This window comes from Capricornis sumatraensis, chromosome 16, assembly GCF_032405125.1.
Source record: "Capricornis sumatraensis isolate serow.1 chromosome 16, serow.2, whole genome shotgun sequence".
In the NCBI taxonomy this organism is placed as follows: Eukaryota; Metazoa; Chordata; class Mammalia; order Artiodactyla; family Bovidae; genus Capricornis; species Capricornis sumatraensis.
Window position 1 is genome coordinate 31,635,582 of NC_091084.1, and position 25,163 is coordinate 31,660,744.

The 25,163-nt window shown below is 52.4% G+C and overlaps 2 protein-coding genes across 2 annotated transcripts; both read left to right on the forward strand.

Moving 5' to 3' along the window:
• The first annotated feature begins 5,970 nt into the window (after positions 1-5,970).
• On the forward strand, positions 5,971-20,133 carry NLRX1 (NLR family member X1). The gene is made up of 9 exons (XM_068988841.1): positions 5,971-6,040; positions 6,599-6,668; positions 7,143-7,231; positions 7,735-8,354; positions 8,734-9,549; positions 16,824-17,419; positions 17,660-17,746; positions 18,512-18,763; positions 19,091-20,133. The coding sequence occupies exons 1-9, from the start codon at positions 5,971-5,973 to the stop codon at positions 19,410-19,412; spliced, it is 2,922 nt and encodes a 973-aa protein (XP_068844942.1). The 3' UTR covers positions 19,413-20,133.
• A 470-nt stretch (positions 20,134-20,603) lies between these two features.
• On the forward strand, positions 20,604-24,406 carry NHERF4 (NHERF family PDZ scaffold protein 4). Its single transcript, XM_068987971.1, has 11 exons — positions 20,604-20,685; positions 20,990-21,089; positions 21,240-21,313; positions 21,644-21,855; positions 22,150-22,342; positions 22,434-22,570; positions 22,816-23,020; positions 23,252-23,448; positions 23,544-23,768; positions 23,914-24,114; positions 24,367-24,406. The coding sequence occupies exons 1-11, from the start codon at positions 20,604-20,606 to the stop codon at positions 24,394-24,396; spliced, it is 1,656 nt and encodes a 551-aa protein (XP_068844072.1). The 3' UTR covers positions 24,397-24,406.
• The last annotated feature ends 757 nt before the right edge of the window (positions 24,407-25,163 follow it).

A 25,163-nucleotide genomic window follows, 5' to 3' on the forward strand; every position in this document is an offset into this window, starting at 1 on the left:
CTCTCAAGTTGCAATGCTCTTGTCACCGAGAGCCTTCTCAATTTCTACTCCCGGGCCCAGTACCCTGCGGAGGTGCGGGGCGGCTTTCAAACATGTTTTGAAATGCACCCACTCTCCCTGAATGCCAACCTTCCTGGACCCAGAGATCGTTTCCTTCAACACGGTGCCACCTTCTGCGTCAGGGTCCATGCAAGGGGCAGGAGGACAGCGATGACCAAGTCTCGTCTCTGTGCCGTGGCTTCGTGGCACCTACCGCCGCATCCTGAGGTCAGACGACAGAGCACGTGCCCGCAGCATGACTCACAGTGCTTCTGTCTGCAAGAGGCCAGTCAAATTATATGTCACTAATAAGAGCTTACATGGCTGCCGTACCCGTTGAGGGGGCGGGGGAGGGAAATGGTTTGTTCTGTACTGGGTCCAGTAACGCAGCCAGAGGCCTGTCTGCCTCACGTGGCTAGGGAAGTGGAGTGAAGCTAGAGGGGCCTCCCAGGCCCTAAAGCCGTGTTCGCAGGGTCGCTCTGCCTCCTCTCCCCTCACCCCTTACCCCTCCCACTCCCTGTTCAGAACTCTGTTGAAATCAAATGTGTTGTTTTCCTGCTGTCTGGAATGCCCTTTCATTCCTTGGTTTTTTAAGAAAAAATTTAATTGACGTATTATTGATTTACAATGTCTCAGGTATATAGCGATGTGATTCAGTTTTTTATATATATATTAAATTATATATATATTCTTTTTCAGATTCTTTTCCATTATAGGTTATTACAAGATACTGAATATAATTCCCTGTGCTATTTGCTGTTTATCTATTTTATTTTTACTTTTTATTTTTAAAAAAAGTATTTATTTATTTTTTTGGCTGTGCTGGGTCTTAGTTGTGGCAAGTGGGATCTTCCATCTTCATTGAAGCATGTGGCACCTTTTTAGTTGTGGCATGTTGGATCTAGTTCCCTGACCAGGGATTGAACCCAGGCCCCCTGCAGTGGGAGCGCAGAGTCTTAGCCACTGGACCTCCAGGGAAGTCCCTGCAGATAAGTCCCTGTTTTATATGTAGTAATGTATATCTGTTAATACCAAAGTCCAAATGTATCCCTCCCTTCCCTTTCCCCTTTGGTAACCAAAGTTTGCTTTTTATGTCTGTTTATTTCTGTTTTGTAAATAAGTTCATTTTTTAAATTAATTGATTTTTAATTGGAGGGTAATTGCCTTACAATATTGTGTTGGTTCCTGCCATATATCAGCATGAATCAGCCATAGATATATATATGTCCCCTCCCTCTTGAACCTCCCTCCTTGTATCTTTTTTTTTTTTAGATTCTGCATATAAGTGATATCATATGATATTTGTCTTTCTCTGTCTGACTTACTTCACCTAGTATGATCATCTCTAGTTCTATCCATGTTGCTGCAAATATCATTATTTCCTTGTTTTTTTGGGCTGAGTACCATCTTATTTTTTAAGATCGAGTTTAAATGTCACTTCCGGGTCACAGTCAGTTAGTAACTTCCTCTCCCAGACTTTCCTAAGGCTTCTATCTGCCTCTGAAGCACGGTCTTTTGGATCCCCTAGAGGGGAGCTGCTCTGGTCTGGTCCTTGTTCTGAAGAAGGAATTCATAGGGTCTGGACTCCATCTTAGGCCTGTTCATGCTGATCATGCTCGGCCACCTTTCCAATGGGCTCTGAACTCTGTGTTTAGTGCCTATGAAAACGACAGAAGGATAAGACCCCCTCCAGACAGGGGAACCTTGAAGATCGTATCTAGGTTACTCATAGCCTAAGAGAAAATATACACTAATCACCCCTTCTTCCAGACAGGCCATAAATTTTTCTGTGTCTGTCGGAGTGTAACCTTGGGTTTATTGATTATTGGCTAACTGTTTGACTGTTTGAGCACATGAGCACATAGCACGTGAATGATGGGTTATTGGGATTGTATTTTCCTTGGTTTATGTAAGTCTCAAGGAATTTGGAGTGGTGGGTTCAGACACGTACACATGCGGTATAAAAGATTTTCAAATATGCTGGTCGGGGTCCTTGGCTAAGAGGAGACTCTGCCTTGGGCCCGCCAGTGTAATAAACTGGACTCCACTATCTGCATTGTCCTTCTGAGTGAGTTTGTTTCCTGGAACGCGTGGTTACAACAGTTCTTCTTGTTCTTGATGTTCAGTCTTAGCCCAATACACATGTTTGGTGAAAGAACAGATGTTTACATGTATAAGTAAACAAGGGGAAAAAAAAAAGTAAGGATGGAGAGTAGAGATTGAGTCAGGAGATAGATGGGCTCCAGGCTAGACATTTACAACTGGGCTCCTGTTTGCATTTCATGGGGCTGGAAGAAGCGGGCTTCAGCCTGGATAGTTAACAACTGTTTGCAATTCCTGATATAAGAGATAGGTAGGGTCCAGTTGAGGAATTTATAATCAGCCTCCCCCCAGTCTTTGTCAAGGTAATAGTCATGGCAAGGACAAAGATGTGCAAAACTCTGTTCGAGTAAAGGATTAAGGGATCTCCATTCCCCCCTTTTTGGGAAAAAGGAGACACTATACATGCGCAGAAAGGCTCCTTGAGGGTCAAAATTCAGGGGATAATTCCAGGCAATAATGAATGAGTCTTGTGCCTCCCAGAAGCCTTCACTTTGAGATAAATCTTGACTGAGGGATGCCTGTGCAACCAGGGGAGGGTCCCAGGGCAGGTCAAGAAAAAGAAACCAGGTAATTGGCTGAAGGAAGACAAAGACCCAGAAGAACTGACCTATATAAATGACTTCACTGCTATTTTACTGTACTCTTCCTCTCTAAGGGGTACGCCCCTTCTTTCCGGGTGTACATCTCTGCCTTGCTTCTGCCTTGACTAAACAAACCATTTCTCTATATGCTCTCCCACCTGTTGTGCTATGTCTCTAATGATACTTTGTACCAACATTTACAATTTTTGCCTCTGTGATACATGTATTTTTCACTGGGGGCAAAGATCCAGGGAAAAATGTTTTCTAGCCTCTAGCCCTTGTTGGTCTGGTGGCTAGAATTTCTGTTTATCATCCAGGCTACCCAGGTTCAGTCCCTGGAGAGGGAATTAAGATCTTGCTTCAAGCCACTGCTCACTGCTGCCTTGCTGAAATCAAGATCACAAAGCCCTCTTCCCAGCCCTGCCCGGCTGCCTCTCTACCAGTTCCCTACTGCACGCCTCTGTTCAGTGCACACCTGTGTTTGCTTGCGGAGGCATGCCCTGGCTGTGGGTGGCGGGTGACGCCTCCCTCAGCTTCAAGGGTCCTGAGCATGGCAGGTATGGAAGCACAGGGACGAGAGTGAGGGTTTTGAGGACCAGGAAGCCCCAGGGCTAGGCTATGACTGGGTGCCAGACAAGAAGGGCAGTTAGAGGTGGGAGCAGTCCCTCACCCCATTCTTCTCTCTTCCTTGAGGCAAGTGACCAGAAGCCACAGACAGAGGTTCTGGGCAGAGGTGAAGAGAGCCAGGTACAGAGAGAAGACCCAAGATCCCAAGATCTCTGCCAGGAGGTAGGCTGAAGCAGTGAAGAGGCACAGAGGGAAGAATGTTCTGGGGATGAGGGAGTGAGATCGCCTTGGGAAGGTCCAGGGGTCCGAGGTAGGAAGACCCAGGCCCAAGATTCTTGATCTGGTTCTTCCAAGTTGGGTCAACCGGCGGTGCAAGTCATTTCACCTTTCTGAGCGGCAGTGCCTTCATCTGTACAATGGGCGTTGCAACAAGCCCTACCTGAGAGATGGTGACTAATGGGATGAGATTGTCGCTCGGTGGCCTGAAGAAGACAGTTCCAGCCGGATGGAGGGGTGTAGCATGGGAGGCGCGGGGAGATGGCCGGACGAATGCGGAAGAAGTCCCCGCCCCGGGCCTGCTCTCCGGGACCCCAGCCTGTCTCGTTATCTCCCTCGTTGCAGGACCCGGCCGCCGGGAACGCTGAGGCGCGTTCTCGCGCGTGCCCGCTGCCGGGCGGGTAGCCAGAAAGGGCAGGGCTCCGCGCAGGCGGGCGGGGCGGGCAGGAAGCGCGGCGCCGCGCCGGGCCTCTGCGAGTAAGCGAGAGACTCCGGCGGCGACCGCTCCTGGCCTGGACCGCGGCGGGTAAAGGTCTAAGCAGCGGGGACGGGGCGGGGCTGGGCTGGAGCAGCAAGGAGCTGGCTGCCGGAGTTGCGTAGGACGCAGCGGTGCGCTGAATGGTGGCCGTTGTGGCGGGCTCTCCTCTTGGGTCTGAAACCAACTTGAACAAGGAAAGCTGGGGTCCCGGATTAAGGCTCTGGATTTGTGCGAGCACAGACCTGGTACCTTTCCTGCGGTGCCCTCTTCTTTTCTCATTGCTCTGGAGACCAGGGGTGATCCTCCGAAAGTTACCCTCCCCACCCCCGCCCCCACCACGAGTCCCATCTTGAATCAGAGGCCCTGCGTCTGATTTTTTCCCATGAGCTAGTTTCCCCGAGCTTTTCCAGCTTTCCAGGGCCCCCTCTTAATCCTTCTTCTGCAACCGGGACTCCAGATCTGAGCCCCAGGCTGCACCTCCACTGGTTGGCCCTGCTGGCAACAGGGCCCAGTGCACCCACTTCTCCCTAAGTGTGTCCTGCCCTTAAAGAGCCACATCCCAGTGGAGACCGGCTGCCAAAGAGCTGTGTGCTTCATTTAAGGGAACTCAGGGATGGAGAAAGACTGCCCAGGAGAGAGGGACTTTAAGCAGTTTTTAAAAGCTTGGGTAGGATTCTGGCAGGAGAGAAAGGTCTTTCCAAGCTGATGGAAGAGTATGAACAAAATTAGTAAAGTGCAAGCAAGATTCGGAAAGCCTGGTGGATAAGGCACCGGTCAGGGGCATTATCAGAAAAATAGCAGTTGTAGGTCAGGTATTTGGACTCCATACAATCAAGGATTTTAGGGAGGTGATTGGTGGCTGGGATGAGGGATGGGAATGGAATGGCACTGAAGGCAGAGAGAAGGTAAAGAGAAGAGGGGTCCCCGGAAGTCTGGGGAGGGTCTGAGTTAGCACAGGGGTGGAAGGGATGATGCAACAGGAACAGGCTGGCAAAGAATGGGGAGGAGGAATGGCTGGGCTGTTTCCAGTGGTTGAAGGAGGAGGGAAGAATTTGAAGACAAAGTGGTCAGATTTCAAGAAGAAATCATGTGATTGGGAAGATGTGCGGTAAAGTAACTGAACAGGGACGAGGGATGCTGAGTTCAGTTCTGCGAGCATGCATCTTGAAGCACAGGCAGGATGTCCATATGGAGACACCAAGTAGGAAGTCCGTAATTCATTTATCTATTATTTATGCCAGCCTGAAAAGCAGGTTAGATAAAAGTCACAGAGAAGATAAAACGGTCAAACTATTAAAACCCAGCTAAAGGGACCCGATAGCTACAGAAAAACTTTAGAGGAGAGTGGATGATTGTTTACTGGGAATTGTTGGCTCAGAAAAGCTTCTGAACATGAACACAGAACTCCTATGAGTTTGCTGGAAGCCAAGCAAAAGAAGAAAAGGACAACAAGGGGGACTTCCCTGGTAGTCCAGTGGTTAAGACTCCGTGCTTGCATTGCAGGGGGTACAGGTTCCATCCCTAGTCAAGGAACTAAGATCCCACCCACATGCTTTGCAGTGCAGCCAAAATAAATAACTTTTTTTTTTTTTAAGGACAACTAAATAGTTCATTAGGCTGGAACTCAGGAGAAAGGCGATCATGAAGCCGTAGGGCAGAGGCAGTGGGTAGTAGGAGATAAAATGAGATCACTCAGGTGGCGGATGTGGAGGAGGCAGGTCTGAAGGCCAGGCCAGGGTTTGGCGACACTGACACTTAAGGAAAAGCTAATGTTCTCTTGAGGAGGAAGGCCACCCTTTGGCCTGCTCGGGGAGGTGGGGTGGGAAAGTTGGGGTGTGTGAGGTCCATTCATACCATTTTTCCTGCAGGGGAACAGGCTAGAAGGCGGTGTGCTCAGTCCCGCAGGCTCTGACCTTTTCTCCTGCCATGAGGTGGGGCTGCCATTTGCCCAGGGCCTCTTGGAGCCCTGGTCTAGGAAGAGTACTCCAGCCAGCAGGTGAGCAGGAAGCAGGGGTTTCTCTTTCCAACTCTCCCTTCATCTTCAGAGTCCAGACGGCACCCCCAGGAGAACAGGGATCCAGATACCAGGCGTGCTAGTTCCAGCTCTGTGATTCACTAGCTGTTGACCTTGAACAAGTCACTGCGCCTCCCCAGCTTCCTTTCTCCCATCCTAAACTAAGGGAGTTGAACTGGAAGATCTTTGAGGGTCCCTGTAGCTATATAAGCCCAGGAACACTTGTCTGACTTCATTTTGTGTTAAATAGATATTTATTGAGTGCCTGATGTGTGCCAGACAGACCCTGTGCTTAGTTCTAAGTAGATAATTATGAACAAAACAGATGTAATCCCCGCTGTCATGGAAGAATGGGTGTGTGAATGAATGTTAATGAAATAATTACATAATGAAATATAATAACTGCTGCAAAGGGGCAGTTCGTGATGCTGTGAGAGCAAATGATGACGGGGGTTGACGTAGATGTGGGGGTCTATATATTGTTGAGCTAATGTGGGTGAGTTCTTGATGCTATTTCTTCCTTCTTCTTTCTCTCTGTAGACGAACGTATCCCCTTCCTGATTCACTGGAGTTGGCCTCTTAAAGGGGAACGCCCTCTTGGGTCCCCAAGGTGAGGCCTTGGTGTCATACTTTAGGACACATCTGGACACAGAAGAGTAGCCTGGGAAGGGTCAGGACTTGCAGAGAGCTTGATGCCCTGGGGAGAGGTTGGTCTTCGGTGGGTAGAGAGCGTGGAGAGTCAGCTACTAGACCTAAAGAGGAAGTTGGCTTATATCATCCATGGTGCAAGTCACAGTGGTCAGCCAGAGGAGGAACTGGTGGAAGGTGGGTGGAGTCCGGCAGAAGCCAGCCTGAGTTCCAGGCAGGCAGGGAGCAGTGGGGAGCTGGAGGGTTAGGGGCGAGACCTCAGGCCCTGGGAAGGGTGTGAGAGAGTCAGACAAGGCTCTGGACTTGGATGTCCATGGTCAGGGCTGGATCTCAGGAAGCCAGAAGTCTATCAGCTGAGGCAGGACTGGACTCTGAGCCTCTGTGGAGCCTGAGCCCAACAGCCAAGCCCCAGCTCACTCCCTCTCTTTGCTCACAGGGCCTTTATACGCCACAACGGAAGCTCAGTGGGCAATGGTCCTTCATGCGGGAGGCACGGACAGTTGTTCCGGGGCATTGCTGCATCTGGTAAAGGGACTGGCTCCTCAGTCAGCCTGAGGAGAGGGTCTGCTGGGATCCCAGGGGGTGTGATGGGGCCGGGGAGGGTGGGCAGAGAAGCAAGCAGGAAGGTGGTATAGAGTACCCGTTACCATCGGCCATCTGTGGACCCACTCTCCCTGGCCTTATTATCCATCTGTCTGTGTACCCTTTCCTGCGACACTCGTGCAGTGCACACTCACGGTGTACAAAGCACTGGGAGGGACACACTGCCTCTAGCTGTCAGGGTGATCATGCACAGATAATCGTGCAACCAGTCCGCCCAGACTCACCGTCACTCATCCCATGGCTCCCCACTTCCTGTCACAGGGGTCTGAACTTCCTGGACATTCTGAGCGAGTCTTGTATGTCCAGCACCATTTTGGACTCCAGCATCTCTTGACTCGGCAGCTTGACCCTACCATCTCCCTAAGCTCTTGCGTTTCCATGCCCCTCTCCCTGACACCTCTCTCTCCTCTTGCCTTCCCATTCAGAAGCTCTCCAGCGGCACCGCCACAATCTGGCCGAGTGGTTCAGTCGGCTGCCCAGGGAAGAGCGCCAGTTTGGCCCGACCTTTGCACTAGACACAGTCCATGTAGACCCTGTGATCCGTGAGAGCACCCCTGATGAGCTGCTGCGCCCACTGGCTGAACTGGCCCTGGAGCATCAGCCACCCTCAGCTGGGCTCCCCCCAGTAGCCCTGTCTCAGCTCTTTGACCCAGATGCCTGTGGGCGCCGGGTGCAGACGGTGGTGCTTTACGGGACCGTGGGCACAGGCAAGAGCACGCTGGTGCGCAAGATGGTCTTGGACTGGTGTTATGGACGGCTGCCAGCCTTCGAGCTGCTCATCCCCTTCTCCTGTGAGGACCTGTCATCCCTGGGCCCTGCTCCTGCCTCCTTGTGCCAACTTGTAGCCCAGCGCTACACTGCCCTGAAGGAGGTTCTGCCTCTGATGGCTGCTGCCGGCTCCCGCCTGCTGTTTGTGCTCCACGGCTTGGAGCATCTCAACCTCAATTTCTCATTAGCCAGCACAGGGCTTTGCAGTGACCCTGAGAAGCCAGAGGCACCAGCTGCCATCATCACCAACCTGCTGCGCAAATACATGTTGCCTGAGGTGAGTGTGCCCTGCCCCGATTTGGTGTCCCTAACTTGCCTCCTAAGGATTTTTGTGTTCGGGGTCCACATATTTAATACATAGGAGCGTAGGCTTTGGGTTAGTTCAAATCCTTCCCCTCCGCTTCTGAGCTGTGGGACTGAGCTGGTCAGTAGCTTCTCCAGGCTTCCACTTCCGTCTCTTCCTGAGTTGTGTTGATCAAATGAGATGCTGCATATGAAGTGCTTAGCACGGTGCCCTGGATCATAGTGGGTCCACAGTAAATCTGAGTTATTATTACTGAGGTCATCATCATCTTCACCCTTGGACTCTCCTCCCTGGCAAGTGAGGCAGTGAGGACACCACGGTCTTTCTTAACCCTCCACCATGCCCTTCCCAGGCCAGCATTCTGGTGACCACCCGGCCCTCTGCCATCGGCCGCATCCCTAGCAAGTACGTGGGCCGCTATGGCGAGATCTGTGGCTTCTCCGATACCAACCTCCAGAAGCTCTACTTCCAGCTCCGCCTCAACCAGCCAGACTGCGGGCCCGGAGCCGGGGGCGTGTCGGTCACGCCGGCTCAGCGCGACCACCTGGTGCAGATGCTGACCCGGAACCTGGAAGGGCACCACCAGATCGCCGCTGCCTGCTTCCTGCCCTCCTACTGCTGGCTCGTCTGTGCCACCCTGCACTTCCTGCATGCTCCCACGCCGGCCGGCCAGACCCTCACGAGCATCTACACCAGCTTCCTGCGTCTTAACTTCAGTGGGGAGATGCTGGACAGCACTGACCCCTCCAAGTTGTCCCTGATGGCCTATGCGGCCCGAACTATGGGCAAGCTGGCCTATGAGGGTGTGTCCTCCCGCAAGACCTACTTCTCTGAAGAGGACGTGCGCGGCTGCCTGGAAGCCGGCGTCCAAACAGAAGAGGAGTTTCAGCTGCTGCGCGTTTTCCGCCGAGACGCCCTGCGTTTTTTTCTGGCCCCGTGTGTGGAGCCAGGACATGCGGGTACCTTCGTGTTCACCGTGCCCGCCATGCAGGAATACCTGGCTGCCCTCTACATTGTGCTGGGTTTGCGGAAAACGACTCTACAGCGGGTGGGCAAGGAAGTGGCCGAGCTCGTGGGCCGTGTCGGGGAGGATGTCAGCCTGGTCCTGGGCATCATGGCCAAGCTGCTGCCCTTGCGGGCCCTGCCGCTGCTCTTCAACCTGCTCAAGGTAACAGCCCCAGGACCCCCGGCTGCCAGTCCCCATCCTCCCTGTTCACCCCCTGCTCCTCTCCCAGAAGGAACCTGTTTTCCCTGCATAATTGTGAATCTCCTTCTTGGCTCTGTTTCAGATCTGGGCAGTCTGGGTTTTAATGGGATTGGGAAATAAGGAAGAGGGAGAGAGAAGCCATAGGCTGGGGAACGCTTGGAGGGGGATCTGAGGGTGCAGGGACTTTATTAATAACAATCCCATAACTCTAGTCTTCGTTGCTGGGCAGCAGGGGTCACTACAGTCCAGGGTTTATCCTGTGCTTTGCAGGTCCGGAAACCCAACTGTATCTATTCCTCAGAGGTGATTAGACTCTGGGAGTGACGTCTCATCCTAACTTAATCACCAGAGACAGGTTTATAAAGCAGATGGCGTTTTATTCATTTATATCAGGAGGATAAATGGCATTGGTAATTGATTTAGGACAATCCGTCCAGGGTGCAGGTCCGCTCCAGAAACCAAATAACAGGCCTGAGGACTGTGCTGTGAGCAGTGCAGACGCACTAAGTTTTTTGATGGGAAGAAATATCCACTCTCAGCTGATGTCTGCCGGATGCCTTGTAAATGAAACACTATTATAATCCTTTTTATAGACGAAGAAACTGGGGCTCGCAGAGGCTAAGTAACTTGACCAAGGTCACTCAGTAAGTAGAATAACTGGGATCTGAGTGCAGGTTTTATAGTTCCGAATCCTGTGCTTTTTCTGCTAAACTTTACTGATGTACTATGGATATTTCTGTGAAGCTGTGGTGCTTTGCTGGTAACCCCGGTCCTCTGTAGAAATGCTTCAGTTACCTATCTTGAAGAAGCAGGGCCTTGGTAAGTGGACACAATTTTAACAAGTTTTCCGTTTTATAGGCAGCAGAACGTCAGGGCTAAGAATAGGGATTCTATAACACAGCTACCTGGGTTCAAATCCAGGCTCTGCCACTTAACTAGCTGTGTGACTTTGTACAAGTTACTTAATCTCCCTGAGTCTCAAGGTCCTTATCTGTTAAATGGGAATAATGTGTGTGTCCATTCACTCGGTCATATCCAACTCTTAAAAAACAACCCCATGGACTGTAGCCTGCTCAGGCTCCCCTGTCCATAGAATTTTTCAGTCAAGAATAAGGGAGTGGGTTGCCATTTCCTACTCCAAACTGGAAAAATAAAGTATCTGTATCATTGGCCCAATATGAGGATTAAATGTCTTCATCTGCAGATCCTGGCACATAGTAAGTGCTATTTAATTGTTTGTTAGGGACTTCCCTGGTGGTCCAGCGGCTAAGACTCCACCCTCCCAATTCAGGGGGTCCAGGTTTGATCCTTAGTCAGGGAACTAGATCCTACATGATGCAACTAAGGTTTTACATGCCGAGAGTAAGACCCAATGCAGCATAATAAAAATAAATAAAAAGCTTAAAAATTTTTTTTGCTGTTAAACATAAACAGGCATCAACCCAGGCAGGAAGGTAATGGCCATTGCTGAGGCTGCTCTACCCCTTTGAGGCTGTACTTGCTTCATCTGGATCGCAGTGAGGTTGTGGTCTCCTGACGGGATTCAGAAAGCCGCTCAATTACTTGAGGGGGCACCACACCCCCAGCCCCTCTTGGAGGGAGGGTTGCCTAGCAGAGGTTGGGTCCCATCTGTGCCTATATGAGCCTATTGATTCAGCTTCCCAGAGTGACTGTTTTCGTATCTTGTGTCCAGATGATGGTTGGGGGAGGGACACCCTACCTCCATGGTGAGAACCTTGCCTGTAACAGGTGAAAAAAAACAAAAGGCAGGCATTAGAGGTTATTGTTCAGTTGTTCAGTCGTGCCTGACTCTCTGCGACCCCATGGACTGCAGCACATCAGTAGAAGAGGTGCCACAGAACAACCTCGTGGCTCTGGCTGGAGGTCCGTCCTTCTCAGAACCATTGCAAACATGGGAGGTGATGTCACCAACCTCCCAAACATTCATTTTTTTTCGACAGATATTTGAGTGCCTGCTGTGTGCTAGACAACGTGTTAGATTCCGAGGAAGAAACCTAACAGAACCCCAGGTTTTTGTCTTTTTTGATCATGCAGTCTCAACACAAACATGTCAGCATAGCCATATGATTAAAAATCTTGGGAAGTGCCTGGAAAGCCAAGTTCCAGGTGCTGTGGAAGTGTGTAAGGTGGGGACCTGATTTAAGGGGATAAGGAAAGCAGTTCTGTAGGAAGGGCATTTAATCTGATCCCTGGAGGATTAACCAGGAGAAGCACTGGGGGGAAAACACTCCAGGAAGAGGATGTAGCTTTGAGGGAGGAAAAATCTTAGCACTGTCAAAAAGACAGAAGAGAGAGAGAGAGAAGCAGAGAGGACAAGAGCAGAGCGAGTGAGAGGCTGTGATGAAGGCGCTGTGGTTGGCAGGGGCCTGTCAATGAAAAATTAATCAATCGTCCATCTGTTGCAGGAGGGAGGACCCTTTCCAGGGCCTGAGAGTGGGCACTTGTCTAACTCTTGGAAATGAATTGTCTGGGGAGACACATACTGACAAAGCAAGAGGCTTTATTGGGAAGGGAGGTCCAGGCAGAGAGCAGTGGGAAAGGGGGTGGAGAGAAGCAGAACTGCTCTGCACTGTGACTCACAGTCACAGGTGTTATGGTGATGAGATTAATTTCTGGGTTGTCTTTGGTCAATCATCTTGGCCCATATTTAGTCTGACTCAGGGTCCTTCCAAGTGGCGTGCATCTCTAAGCCAAGATGGATTCCAGTGTGCAGAATTCTGGGAGGTTAGTAGGACAGTATTATGGGGCTGGCATCTCCTTCCTCCTTTTGGCCCCTCCCAGATTTTCCAGGTTAGTTTTTGGCAGCAGCACCATGTTCCTCTTTGGGACCTCCTACTGTGAGATAACTCATGCAAGTGGTCATCATCGCTCTGGTCAAGGAGGGCCGCTTCGGTCAATGGTTCCGTAACATATCTAAGAAAGAAATGGAAATTTTAATTCAAGCCAATCTGAGGATTATAACCTGGGAGACAGTCTCTCAGAGAGTTCTAAGAACTATTTCAGCGGTAAAGAGGGAGACCAGTACATATACTGTTTTGTTGAAGGGAGTGTGTGTGTGTGTCTATGTGTGTTTAGTTGCCTCAGTCATGTTGTGACCTCATGGACTGTAGCCCACCAGGCTTTTCTGTCCATGGTATTCTCCAGACAAGAATAGTGGAGGGGGTTGCCATTTGCTTCTCCAGGGGATCTTTCTGACCTAGGGATTGAACCCACATCTCCTGCTTGGCAGATGGGTTCTTTACCACTGAGCCACTAGGAAGCCCCATCTAGTCATGAGGAACAGACATCTTAGTTAATGGTTTTAGTGCTTTCCTAAGTATGGAAAGATGCAAGAATCCAGGTTCATAAAAATTCCTGAAAATATCTAACGACCAGTTCTGTCAGTTTCAGTCCAGTTCAGTCGCCCAGTAGTGTCTGACTCTGCGACCCCATGGACTGCAGTACACTAGGCTTCCCTGTCCATCACCAACTCCTGGAGCTTGCTCAAACTCATGTCCATCGAGTAGGTGATGCCATCCGACCATCTGATCCTCTGTCGTCCCCTTCTCCTCCTGCCTTCAATGTTACCTTCAAAGTACTGGAGCTTCAGCTTCAGCATCAGTCCTTCCAATGAATATTCAGGACTGATTTCCTTCAGGATGGACTGGTTGGATCTCCTTGCAGTCCAAGGGACTCTCAAGAGTCTATTCTAACACCACAGTTCAAAACCATCAATTCTTCCATGCTCAGCTTTCTTTATAGTCCAACTCTCACATCCATACATGACTACTGGAAAAACCATAGCTTTGACTAGACGAACCTTTGTCAGCAAAGGAATGTCTTTGCTTTTTAATATGCTAAGTTGGTCATAGCTTTTCTTCCAAGGAGCAAGCGAATTTTGATTTCATGGCTGCAGTCACCATCTGCAGTAATTTTGGAGCCCAAGAAAATAAACTCTGTTACTGCTTCCACTGTTTCCCCTTCTATTTGCCTGAAGTGATGGGACGGCATGCTATGATCTTCGTTTTTTGAATGCTGAGTTTTAAGTCAGCATTTTCACTCTCCTCTTTCACTTTCGCTGTCAGTTTAACCAGAGCACAAATTGCCTCATCCTGATCTTTGCCCTGAATTCCTTTCAAGGTTATTGTAGGCCAGCAACTGCAGTGGCTGATGACTTGATTTTGTAGAACTGTGTGGTGGGCAACATTCTCTATTTTACAATCCCTTCCCTTTCAGTCTTAATTTTGATCAAGGTTTGGGAGGCAGTTTGTGACCAATTTGTTCCAGGGAACTAGGACTGCTCATTCCCAGGTCAGGCAAGGATTTCACTGATGGGTCACTCAGTGTGCTGTTACTGGACTAGGCCTTGTTAACAGTAGCCAAAATCCTCTGACCTGCCTGTCTTACTAGTCTGTTATGATCCAGAAAATGATTCCCTCTTGTTGCTTCATCCCATATCTAGAGTTACAACTTACAGTCATTCATCTTATAGAACTATATATTTGATCAGTATTTCAAGTTGCCTGGCCTTCCCTAGTGGCTCAGTTAGTAATGAATCTGCCTGCAGTGCAGGAGACTCGGCCAGGTAGGGAAGATCCCCTGGAGAAGGAAAGAGCAACCCACTCCAGCACTCTTGCCTGGAGAATGCCATGGACAGAGGAGCCGGGCAGGCTGCAGTCCATGGGATTGCAAAGAGTCAGATGAGACTGTGTGATTGACTTTCACTTTCAAGTTTCCTAATCATGAATTTTATCTGAAGCTCAGTCACATGGTAATTCAGGGAACAACAGTCTTATAAAATAGGCAAATGCCAGCAAATTTGGAAAACTCAGCAGTGGCCACAGGACTGGAAAAGGTCAATTTTCATTCCAATCCCAAGAAAGTCAATCCCAAAGAGTGCTCAAACTACCACACAATTGCACTCATCTCACATTCTAGTAAAGTAATGCTCAAAATTCTCCAAGCCAGTCTTCAGCAATACATGAACCATGAACTTTCAGATGTTCAAGCTGCTTTTAGAAAAGGCAGAGGAACCAGAGATCAAATCGCCAACATCCGCTGGATCATGGGAAAAGCAAGAGAGTTCCAGAAAAACATCTATTTCTGCTTTATTGACTATGCCAAAGCCTTTGACTCTGTGGATCGCAACAAACTGTGGAAAATTCTTCAAGAGATGGGAATACCAGACCACCTGACCTGTCTCTTGAGAAACCTATATGCAGGTCAGGAAGCAACAGTTAGAACTGGACATGGAACAACAGACTGGTTCCAAATAGGAAAAGGAGTATATCAAGGCTGTATATTGTCACCCTGCTTATTTAACTTCTATGCAGAGGACATCATGAGAAACGCTGGACTGGAAGAAACACAAGCTGGAATCAAGATTGCCGGGAGAAATATCAATAACCCCAGATATGCAGATGACACCACCCTTATGGAAGAAAGTGAAGAGGAACTAAAGAGCCTCTTGATGAAAGTGAAAGAGGAGAGTGAAAAAGTTGGCTTAAAGCTCAACATTCAGAAAACGAAGATCATGGCATCCAGTCCCATCACTTCATGGGAAATAGATGGGGAAACAGTGGGAACAGTGTCAGACTTTATTTTTGGGGGCTCCAAAATCACTGCAGATGGTGACTGCAGCCATGAAATTAAAAGACGCTTATTCCTTGGAAGGAAAGTTATGACCAATCTAGATAGCATATTCAAAAGCAGAGATATTACTTTGCCAACAAAGCTCCATCTAGTCAAGGCTATGGTTTTTCCAGTGGTCATATATGGATGTGACAGTTGGACTGTGAAGAAAGCTGAGCGCTGAAGAATTGACGCTTTTGAACTGTGATGCTGGAGAAGACTCTTGAGAGTCCCTTGGACTGCAAGGAGATCCAACCAGTCCATCCTAAAGGAGATCAGTCTTGGGTTTTCATTGGAAGGACTGATGCTAAAGCTGAAACTCCAATACTTTGGCCATCTCATGCAAAGAGTTGACTCATTGGAAAAGACTCTGATGCTGGGAGGGATTGGGGGCAGGAGGAGAAGTGGACGACAGAGGATGAGATGGCTGGATGGCATCACTGACTCGATGGACATGAGTTTGAGTGGACTCCGGGAGTTGGTGATGGACAGGGAGGCCTGGCGTGCTGCGATTCATGGGATCGCAGAGAGTTGGACACGACTGAGTGACTGAACTGAGCTGAACTGAATAAGTAATAGACCTAATAGCACTGATAAGATCATAAGTAAGTATTGAAGCTAAGATCTCCCATGAGGTGAGGCCCAGTATCCTCCCAGGTCATCTGCGAAATCTTGTTTTGCATCAGTCGATAGCTTCAAGGAAAATGATATATTGGCATTTTACATAAAGTTCACCTAAGATGTTTGCATATACAAGGTGAAGGGTAGATCATCGTGACCCCTTAGAGGATTGTAAAAGGAATGTTATCTTCAAAGAAGTCACATAACTGACACCAGAAAAAGAAACTGATCTTTGTGGCAGGTATTTTTGCCATTGGGGAAGTCTAGTTAAATGTAGAATGGAGATGCACAGTGCATACCAGAAGGAAGGGAGGAGGCCCAAATGGGCAGAGAAAAATTTTATGTTTAAAATTTTCTTGTCTTACCTTAAAATATGAATTTTATTTCATCAGGTCAAGTCGTGAAGGGTCTGAAGTAGTAGGAGTGACATCAGTCATTGCTGCTGTGATGACAGTGATGATGTTGAAGATGGTGATATATTTATACCACCTAGCAACCCACTCCAGTGTTCTTTCCTGGAGAATCCCAGGGACGGGGGACCCTGGTGGGCTGCCGTCTCTGGGGTTGCACAGAGTCGGACACGACTGAAGTGACTTAGCAGCAGCAGCCTGGGACCAGGCTAGATGAATAGTATATGCTAATTTCTTCAAGCTAAATGCATAATATATGCTAATTCTTTTCCACCAACCCTGAACTTTGAAACAGAAGGGGTGTTAGGGAAAAAGAAAGAATTTCCTTATGTCTGGAGTAAGTGAGACAAGTGCTGAGAGATGACTCTGGAAAGGTCCAGTTGGGGGCAAATTCTGCAGTTTTCTATTTCACATGGGCAGCAGGGAGCCACGGAAGGTGCTGCAGGAGGGGCGGGTGGTGTGAGCTGACAAAGCATGCTCCGGTTTAGAGGAGACCGTGAGGCTTAGGCAGGAAGGCTGAAAGGCAAGCAGAAGGCTGCACCCGCCCCCCAGTCCACACTGCTTCCCTTCCAGGTGGTTCCACGAGTGTTTGGGCGTGTGGTGGGTAAGAGCCGCGAGGCAGTGGCCCAGGCCATGGTGCTGGAGATGTTCCGAGAGGAGGACTACTACAACGACGATGTCCTGGACCAGATAGGTGCTAGTATCCTGGGCGTCGAAGGTCCGCGGCGCCACCCAGACGAGCCTCCAGACGATGAAGTCTTTGAGCTTTTTCCCATGTTCATGGGCGGGCTTCTGTCTGCCCACAACCGGGCAGTGCTGGCTCAGCTTGGGTGCCCCATCAAGACCCTGGATGCCCTGGAGAACGCCCAGGCCATCAAGAAGAAGCTGGGCAAGCTGGGCCGGCAGGTGCTGCCCCCCTCGGAGCTCCTGGACCACCTCTTCTTCCACTATGAGTTCCAGAATCAGCGCTTCTCTGCCGAGGTGCTTGGCTCTCTGCGCCAGCTCAACCTGGCAGGCGTGCGCATGACACCCCTCAAGTGCACGGTGGTGGCAGCTGTCCTGGGCAGTGGAAGGCATGCCCTGGATGAGGTGAACTTGGCCTCCTGCCAGCTGGATCCTGCTGGGTTGCGCACGCTCACACCTGTCTTCCTGCGTGCCCGGAAGCTGGGGTGAGGCCCTGCCCTCCTGCACAGGCAGAGGAAAAGGTTCTCCGGAGACCAAAGGGAGCAAGGAAGGACCAGGGGGTGGGGTGAGTCTGGTGCGGGTGGAGGTGACAAGAGCCACGGAAGGGGACGCAGCTGTGGGCTACAGGAGGTGCATGATGAGGGAGGGTCCTGGTGGGTGGGCAGGTTCCAGGCTGAACTCCTTCCTTGGTTTCTTACCTCCCCTCTGGCCACCTTCTGCTCTAGGTTGCAACTCAACAGCCTGGGCCCTGAGGCCTGCAGGGACCTCCGCGACCTGCTGCTACATGACCAGTGCCAAGTGACCACCCTGCGGTGAGTGCCTGTGCAGGGGGCTCCATCCTGCTGGCCAGCTATGGTCAAGGGTGGGCTCTCCACTTCCCAACATGCCTGGTGTAATAAACAAGGCAGGAGTAGACCCTGACCCACCCTCCTTACTCCCCCCTCCCTCCTCTCCCCAATCCTCCCTGTCTAGTACAAGCAGGCAGGCAGGGGGAAAGTACCACGGGTCGTAGCCACCTCTCACGTGGCTAAAATCAGCCTGGGGAGGGGCCAGTGGAATAATACCCAGTCCAGTTGCCTGGTAACAGCACCACTGATTCCCTCCCAGGATTTTCCCTTTTGCCTCACGAGTTTGACCCTGATGCTGGGCACTCAGTAGATGCTCCCAAAGTGTTGGCTGGTTGACTAGCAACCGAGATGCCTGGGTTCCTGATTTCAGGTTGGAGTAAGGGGAGATGAATGGGGTGGGAAGAAGGAGGGGCAGTTGGGAACAGAGGGCAAAGCAGGGATTGGAAGGGAGTGAAAAAAGGAGGAAGAAGGGGAGGGGGAGAGGGGAAAGGGAAGGGGGGTGTCACAAGGAGAATGGAAGGCAGGAGGAAGGGAGGGAGAAGCCAGCTTCCATTTCACCCTTCCCCCTCTGCAGTGAGCTTACCCCTATTTCTCATTTCCTGGCCTGCATTTCTCTGCATCCAGGCTGGTCTCTGCCCCAGGCGATGCACCCTTTAGGCCCAAATCCCGGTGCTCAGCACAGGGCATCTGCTAGGAGCTCTCATAACCTTAGACTGCTTGTGGCCCTAGGCTGTCCAACAACCCACTGATGGCGGCGGGTGTGGCCCTGCTGCTGGAGGGGCTGGCAGGAAATACCTCCCTGAAACACCTCTCTCTACTGCACACGGGCCTTGGGGATGAGGGCCTGGAGCTGCTGGCGGCCCAGCTGGACCGAAACCAACAGCTCCAGGAGCTGAACGTGGCCTACAACGGCGCTGGTGACACGGCGGCCCTGGCCTTAGCCAAGGCTGCCTGGAAGCACCCTTCCTTGGAGCTGCTGCAGTGAGTTTTCCTGCCCCTCCCCTACCCTGTCCCATCTCCCCACCCCCCATCCGTGATGGGCCCTTCCCCTTCCCTGATTCTCCATCACTGTTTCTCTTAGGGTCCTGGTGGCCTGGTTCCTATCGACTGTGGTCCCACTGAATTCTAGTGCCATTCCTGCCTCCCAGTGGCCACTGCCCTCTGTCTCTGGCATATTGCAGACACTTTCCCCATTGCATTCCACAGCTAGGGGATGAGTTATGAGACCCTTCGCTTTCTGTCCACCCGCCCTCCGCCTTCCTTCTCGGAGCCCCACTGAGTGGCATCTACTCTGCTCTCTCCCGCTAGTCTCTACTTCAACGAGCTGAGCTCAGAGTGCCGCCAGGCCCTGCGGGACTTGGGGAGCGCTGCAGAGGGAGGTGCCCGGGTCGTGGTGTCGCTGACGGAGGGGACAGCAGTGTCCGAGTACTGGTCGGTGATCCTGGGTGAAGTCCAGCGGAACCTCAACAGCTGGGATCGCAGCCGGGTCCGGCGCCACCTGGAGCTGCTGCTGAGGGATCTGGAAGACAACCGGGGAGCCACCCTTAATCCCTGGCGTAAGGCCCAGCTGCTGCGGGTGGAGGGCGAGGTCAGGGCCCTCCTGGAGCAGCTGGGCGGCCCTGGAAGCTGAGACCGTGGCAGCAGTGTGTGTCCCCTGGCCCCAAGTCCTCTCTGTCTGTGACTCCCAGCTTCCACTACTACTTCTAGAAAGATCCCTGCCAGGGATGGATGGAATGTGCACACAGGTGTGCCAGTTGCTCTCCTAGGGCATGTCCAACCAGTGTTCCAAATCTGGAGTTTCCAGGATCGGGGAACGTGCCTCACCTCCCTTCGGCTAGAAGGGCTGAAAGGTGGCATTTGGTGGCCACATTGTCCCTTAGCGTGTGTACCTGCATGCTAAGTCGCTTCAGTTGTGTCTGAGTCCTTGCGACCCTTTGGGCTGTAGCCCACCAGGCTCCTCTGTCCATGGGATTCTCCAGGCAAGAATACTGGAGTAGGTTGCCATGCCCTCCTCCAGGGGATCTTCCCAACCCAGGGATTGGACCCATGTCTCCTGTGTCTCCTGCATTGCAGGCAGATTCTTTACCGCTGAGCTATTCGGGGAATACACCTGTCCTGTAGCAGCACCACCAAGCGCCTCTCTGATCGTGCCACCAGAGGGCACTCTTCTCATGTTGGACTTGCTGTCCAGATGTGTTGGAGGGTTTCCGCGTCCTGCCTTTATGTTTTCTGGGGACACCCAGGTTGCCAGCAGCCACTTTCCTCTCTCACTGGTGCTGTCTCCTCACCGTCATCCCCCTTTCACCAATGGTACCCAAGCTCGGTGGCCCCTAGGGACGCGGGCACTGACTTGCTTCTATTAAAGAGCTGTGTCTTCCAACTACTGTAGCCTCTATTTTGCCTGTTGCTTTCAAGAAAGGGTGCTGTTCTTGGTCATTCTGGTTAAACCACTGGCCACTTTCTATTGCAGCTGTTTCTTGGGCACTGAGTTCAGAGGCATCGAGGGCTGGGGAGGGGGTGGTACATGAACTAGATGTTGGGGGTGGATGGGTGGCCTTATTGGGCCATAGGGCTTCTGTCACCCATGTCATACACTTATCCCAGGCTTGGAATTACAGTGACCAGCAATTATAGTGACCTTTCTCTGCGCAGAGGGGGACCTGGGACAGCAGCAGAGCCTCCTGAGAAAGTCGGGGCTCAGGAATGGGGCGGGAAGGACATACACACTTCCCCAGAAGACAGGACTCTCCTCCCCTTAACCATTACCCAGCTGCTTCTAAGGCAGTGTCTTGAAGGAGGCGGGACGTGGGGGCGGGGGTAGATGGGAGGATCAGCTGGTTTCGATGGACCTTGTCCTTACACTGGGCGCTGGGTCGCAGATCCAACCACGGAGGCAGCTGCAGGTAGGAGGCCGGGAGAAACCCTCCGGAGGGGACTTCAGGGCAGGGGGTGGATTGGAAGGGTTTGGGACTAGGACACACTTGGTATTGGGGCTTGGAGCCCTGAAAACAGACTGGAAGTTAGGAGGTGAGAGGTGAGTGGGTGGATGAGTCTGCCTTCCTGGTCCACGCCCTGAAATCTGATATGCTCAGATTTCTGTGTATATCAGGTCTGGGCCAGGGAGTGGAAGGAAGGGGAAGGGAAGACCCTTTGGGAGCAGAACACAGGGCGAGTCCTGAATTTGGGGGTTCCCCTAAGTCCTTTCAGTTAACGACCATGGAAGTGGAGTCTCGGTGGGGAGACTGCCTCTCGTCCCCTCACCCCTTCTTTGCCTGGCAGATCTTCAGGACACAGCCTCCTTGGCCCTGTAAGTGCCGTGCTGTGAAAGACTGGGGCAAGGAGAGGAGGGAACTGAAGTTGGGGAGGCTCATCAGCTGCCTTTGGCACCTCAAGGCGAGCCTGGGACCCAAGTCTGGATGTCAGCTTTCTCCTATCTGCGTGACTTGCCTCCTTGCAGGAAGTTTGAGTTTAACCCAAAGCTGGGCATTGATAATCCTGTCCTCTCCCTGGCTGAAGACTACTACCCTTCTGGTAACCTCCCCCAACCCCTTGGGGCAACCACTTCCTTTCCCCAGAGCCACCAGGGCACCACAAAGCATCCTGTCTCCTAGGAAACCACTCACTGTCTCCCTCTGATGACAGCCTTGGTGGGGAGTGACTACCTGGAGGAGAAAGGGGGCTGGGCTTTTTCCTTCTGTCCTAGCCACTCTGCCTGGGCTGTGTTCAGCCCCACTACCCAACACCTAACTGGGCAGAAGCCTGTTTGCTGTTCAATCACATAGGCAGGGGCTACCAGGCACAAGGTGACTTGGGTCATGTCCCCTTTCCTCCGCATTTTCTGCTGCCCACCTCCCCATCCAGATCTCTGGAGCCTGGAACGGCCTCGCTTCTATCTGCTGAATAAAGAGGAGGGCAGGACTTTTGGCTTCCACCTGCAGCAGCAACCGGGCAGGGCTGGGCATGTGGTGTGCAGGGTGGAGCCAGGCTCTTCCGCCCAGCGCCAGGGTCTTCGAGAAGGAGACTGGATCCTGGGGGTGAACAACCACGTCGTGGAACATGAAGATTATTTGATGGTGAGGTTGGGCTGGAATCCCGGTAGTACGAGGGAACATTCTGTAGCACCTGGGGGAGACAGAAGCCTCTTGGTCACCTCCCTGGGTATGTGGGGGTGACGTATCTCCCACATGGGAGGTGGGAGGGTGGGGGGTCACCTCCCCCATCTCCCAGAATTTAGGGATGCCCCAGGTCAGAATGGCTGGGTGAAGGCCTCCAGAGAGCTGGTTCCCATGGTGAAGAGTGTAGCTTCTAGGGAGGGGACCATCATAAGAGGGGCCAGCCCAAGCCCACCCCGCGTGCCTGCTGTTCAGGTGATTCGCCGGATCCGGGCCAGTGGGCCTCGGGTGTTGCTGACAGTTTTGGCGCAGCACGTGCACGAGGTGGCCCGAGCTCAGCGGGGGAACAACAACACCCATCTTTGTCCCCCTCTCGGCCAGGGGGTCCGGCCTCGGCTGTGCCACGTAGTGAAAGACGAGGGCGGCTTTGGCTTCAGTGTCACCCAAGGTGAGCTTAGAGCGTGGGAGGGGTCAGCAGGGGGGCTCTGAGCCCTGTTGTGGGTGGACAGCAGGCAGAAAGTCACTCTTTGGGCTTCCAGGACATCGGGGTCCTTTCTGGTTAGTGCTGAGCACTGGAGGAGCAGCTGAGCGGGCAGGAGTGCCCCCTGGGGCCCGGCTGCTAGAAGTGAATGGGGTTAGTGTGGAAAAGCTCACACATAACCAACTCAGCAGGAAGGTATGGCTGCTTCCTCTTGTCCTCACCCCTCTGGGCTTGTCCCTGTCTCGGGAAGCAGGCTCTCAGTCTCCCAGTCTGATCTTGTACCTCCATCACCATCCTTCCCTTTCCACTCTGTGCTCGCCACCCGCCTCCCCTCCCGAGGGCTTCATTCTAGGGCCTGGGAAGAAGGGCTGGGAGGGGGTGCCTGCTTCTGCCCTCCCTCCGCAGTTGGTTGATGCTGATGCCCTGGTGGGTCCCCACAGCTTTGGCAGAGTGGCAAGCAGGTGACCCTGCTGGTGGCAGGGCCAGAGGTGGAGGAACAGTGTCGCCAGCTGGGAATGCCCCTGGCTGCTCCTCTGGCAGAGGGGTGGGCACTGCCCACCAAGCCCCGCTGTCTGCATCTCGAGAAAGGGCCCCAGGGCTTCGGGTTCGTGCTCCGGGAGGAGAAGGGCCTTGATGGTCGCCTCGGTGAGTGGGAGCCCTGGGGATAGGGGTGGGAGGGCGGGCATTGGGGTGGGCACACCAGTGTCTGCATCCACCGCTCAGTGCACACAAGTGGTGGCCCTGGCTGAACCCCAGCCCAGGGCCTCCTCCTCCTCCTGTGTACCCCGGGGTCAGTCCCCCAGTGTGCACACAGTGGCCTGGGCTGGCACTGGGGGACAAGGCGGGGAAGGAGCCATGAGGATGTCTGCATCCCAGGTCAGTTCCTTTGGGAGGTGGACCCAGGACTGCCAGCGGAGAAGGCCGGGATGCAGGCTGGGGACCGGCTGGTGGCTGTGGCTGGGGAGAGCGTGGAGGGGCTGGGCCACGAGGAGACAGTGTCCAAGATCCGGGCGCAGGGCTCCCGAGTCTCCCTCATTGTCGTCGACCCCAAGGCTGACCGCTTCTTCAGTATGGTGCGAGCTGAGGGGCCGGGGCTAGAGACGGGGCCGGAATGGAGCAGGGCTCAGGTTAGGGAGGAGCACGGACTTGTCCTGTTCCTCTTTTCCAGGTTCGCTTGTCTCCTCTCCTCTTCTTGGAGAGCACGGAGGCTCCTGACTCTCCCCGGGGTAGTGGCTCAGCCGCTGTGGTTGAGACCAACAGCCCACTTGTCGACACAACAGTGGCTCCGGTCCCATGCAACTTCCGCCAGTGCTTCCTGTACCCTGGGCCTGGTGGTGGCTATGGCTTCCGACTCAGCCGTGTGGCCAGCAGGCCTGGTCTCTTCATCTCCCAGGTGACGGATGCCCCGGGCACCTTGGATGTTTTCAATCCTTTGCCTCTTGATGAGCCTTCTTCTGCTTCCCTCCCAGAGCCCCAGAATACCCAGCAAACTTTTCTGTGGTGTGCCAGGCTCCTCTAGACCCCACCTATTCCACCAGGTGACCCTAGGAGGCTCCGCTGCCCAGGCAGGGCTGCAAACAGGAGACATGATTCTGGAGGTGAATGGGTATCCCATGGGTGGAGAGAATGACCAGGAAAGACTTCAGCAGCTGGCTGAGGCGAAGCCACCCCTATGCCTGAAGTTGGCGGCCAGATCTCAGCAGGGCTTGGAAGCCTGGATTCCCCCAGGGTCCAGAGAGGTGAGGAGGAGGAGATGGATGAACTGTGAGCAGCCAGAAGAGGAGAGGGCATGGTCAGAGAGGAGGGCAGAGCGGGAGGCTACAAGGTGAAGCAGTTTGGGGGACCCTGGTTGGGACTTTAGGCCAGGGTAGGTGGGAACAGAAAGACCCCAGAGAAGCAGCCCTATTCCTGGGCATTCCAGTGCAGGTGGGGACAGGGAAAAGGAACTCTTCTGTTCCCTGAATGACTTCTTCCCTTCTTTCTTTGCTTAGGATGGGGTTCTGGCCTCAGATCTGCTGTAGCACCCCATGCTTGGCAATGATCTGCCCAAGCTTCCCTGTCTTCACCCTCCAGCCTGAGGTGGTGGGAGCTGAGATGCTCTCTTTAAACCAGAAGCTGCAGCTTTAGGACTCCTGATACCGCCAGTCACAGGATTGTTCAAGGTCTCTCTCCCTTCCCATGGCTCCACCTCCTGGAAGAGGGTGTGGCCAGAGCCCTCAGGTGGGCCCGTGAGGGAGCTTCCCATTTGATTCTGGAGGTCATGTGGGGTCTTTGGGAGCTGTGCCCCAGAGATGAAGATCTGCTTGAGATGAACAGTGTGATTTTGTGGTTTATAACAAGAAATATATATTAGGTTTTCCTATCCTTTCCTGGCAGAGAGCTTCTAAAATCCTTGGGATTTCCTAAGTAATAAGAGTGATAAAGGTGTCTTCTGTTATTCATAATAAGGCTCGTTCAATTACAGCTATCCTTGTTAATGAAGTACCTTTTGGCAAGCACCTAAGAATGGGGCACTGGTTTCCAGGGGAACCGACCATGTGATTAGCAAGCTGGAACTTTCAGTGCCACCCCCACCCTCAGTCTCCTGGGAGGGGACAGGGGCTGGAGGTTGAATTAATCACCAGTGATCAATGGATTGATTAATCATGCCTACATAATGAAGTCTCCATAGAAACCCAGAAGCACAGGTTCAGAGAGCTTTCTTTGTTCATGAACACATGGAGGGGCAGGGGTTGGCACACCTGGAGAGGGTATGGAGCTTCCATGCTCATACCCCACCCCGTGTATT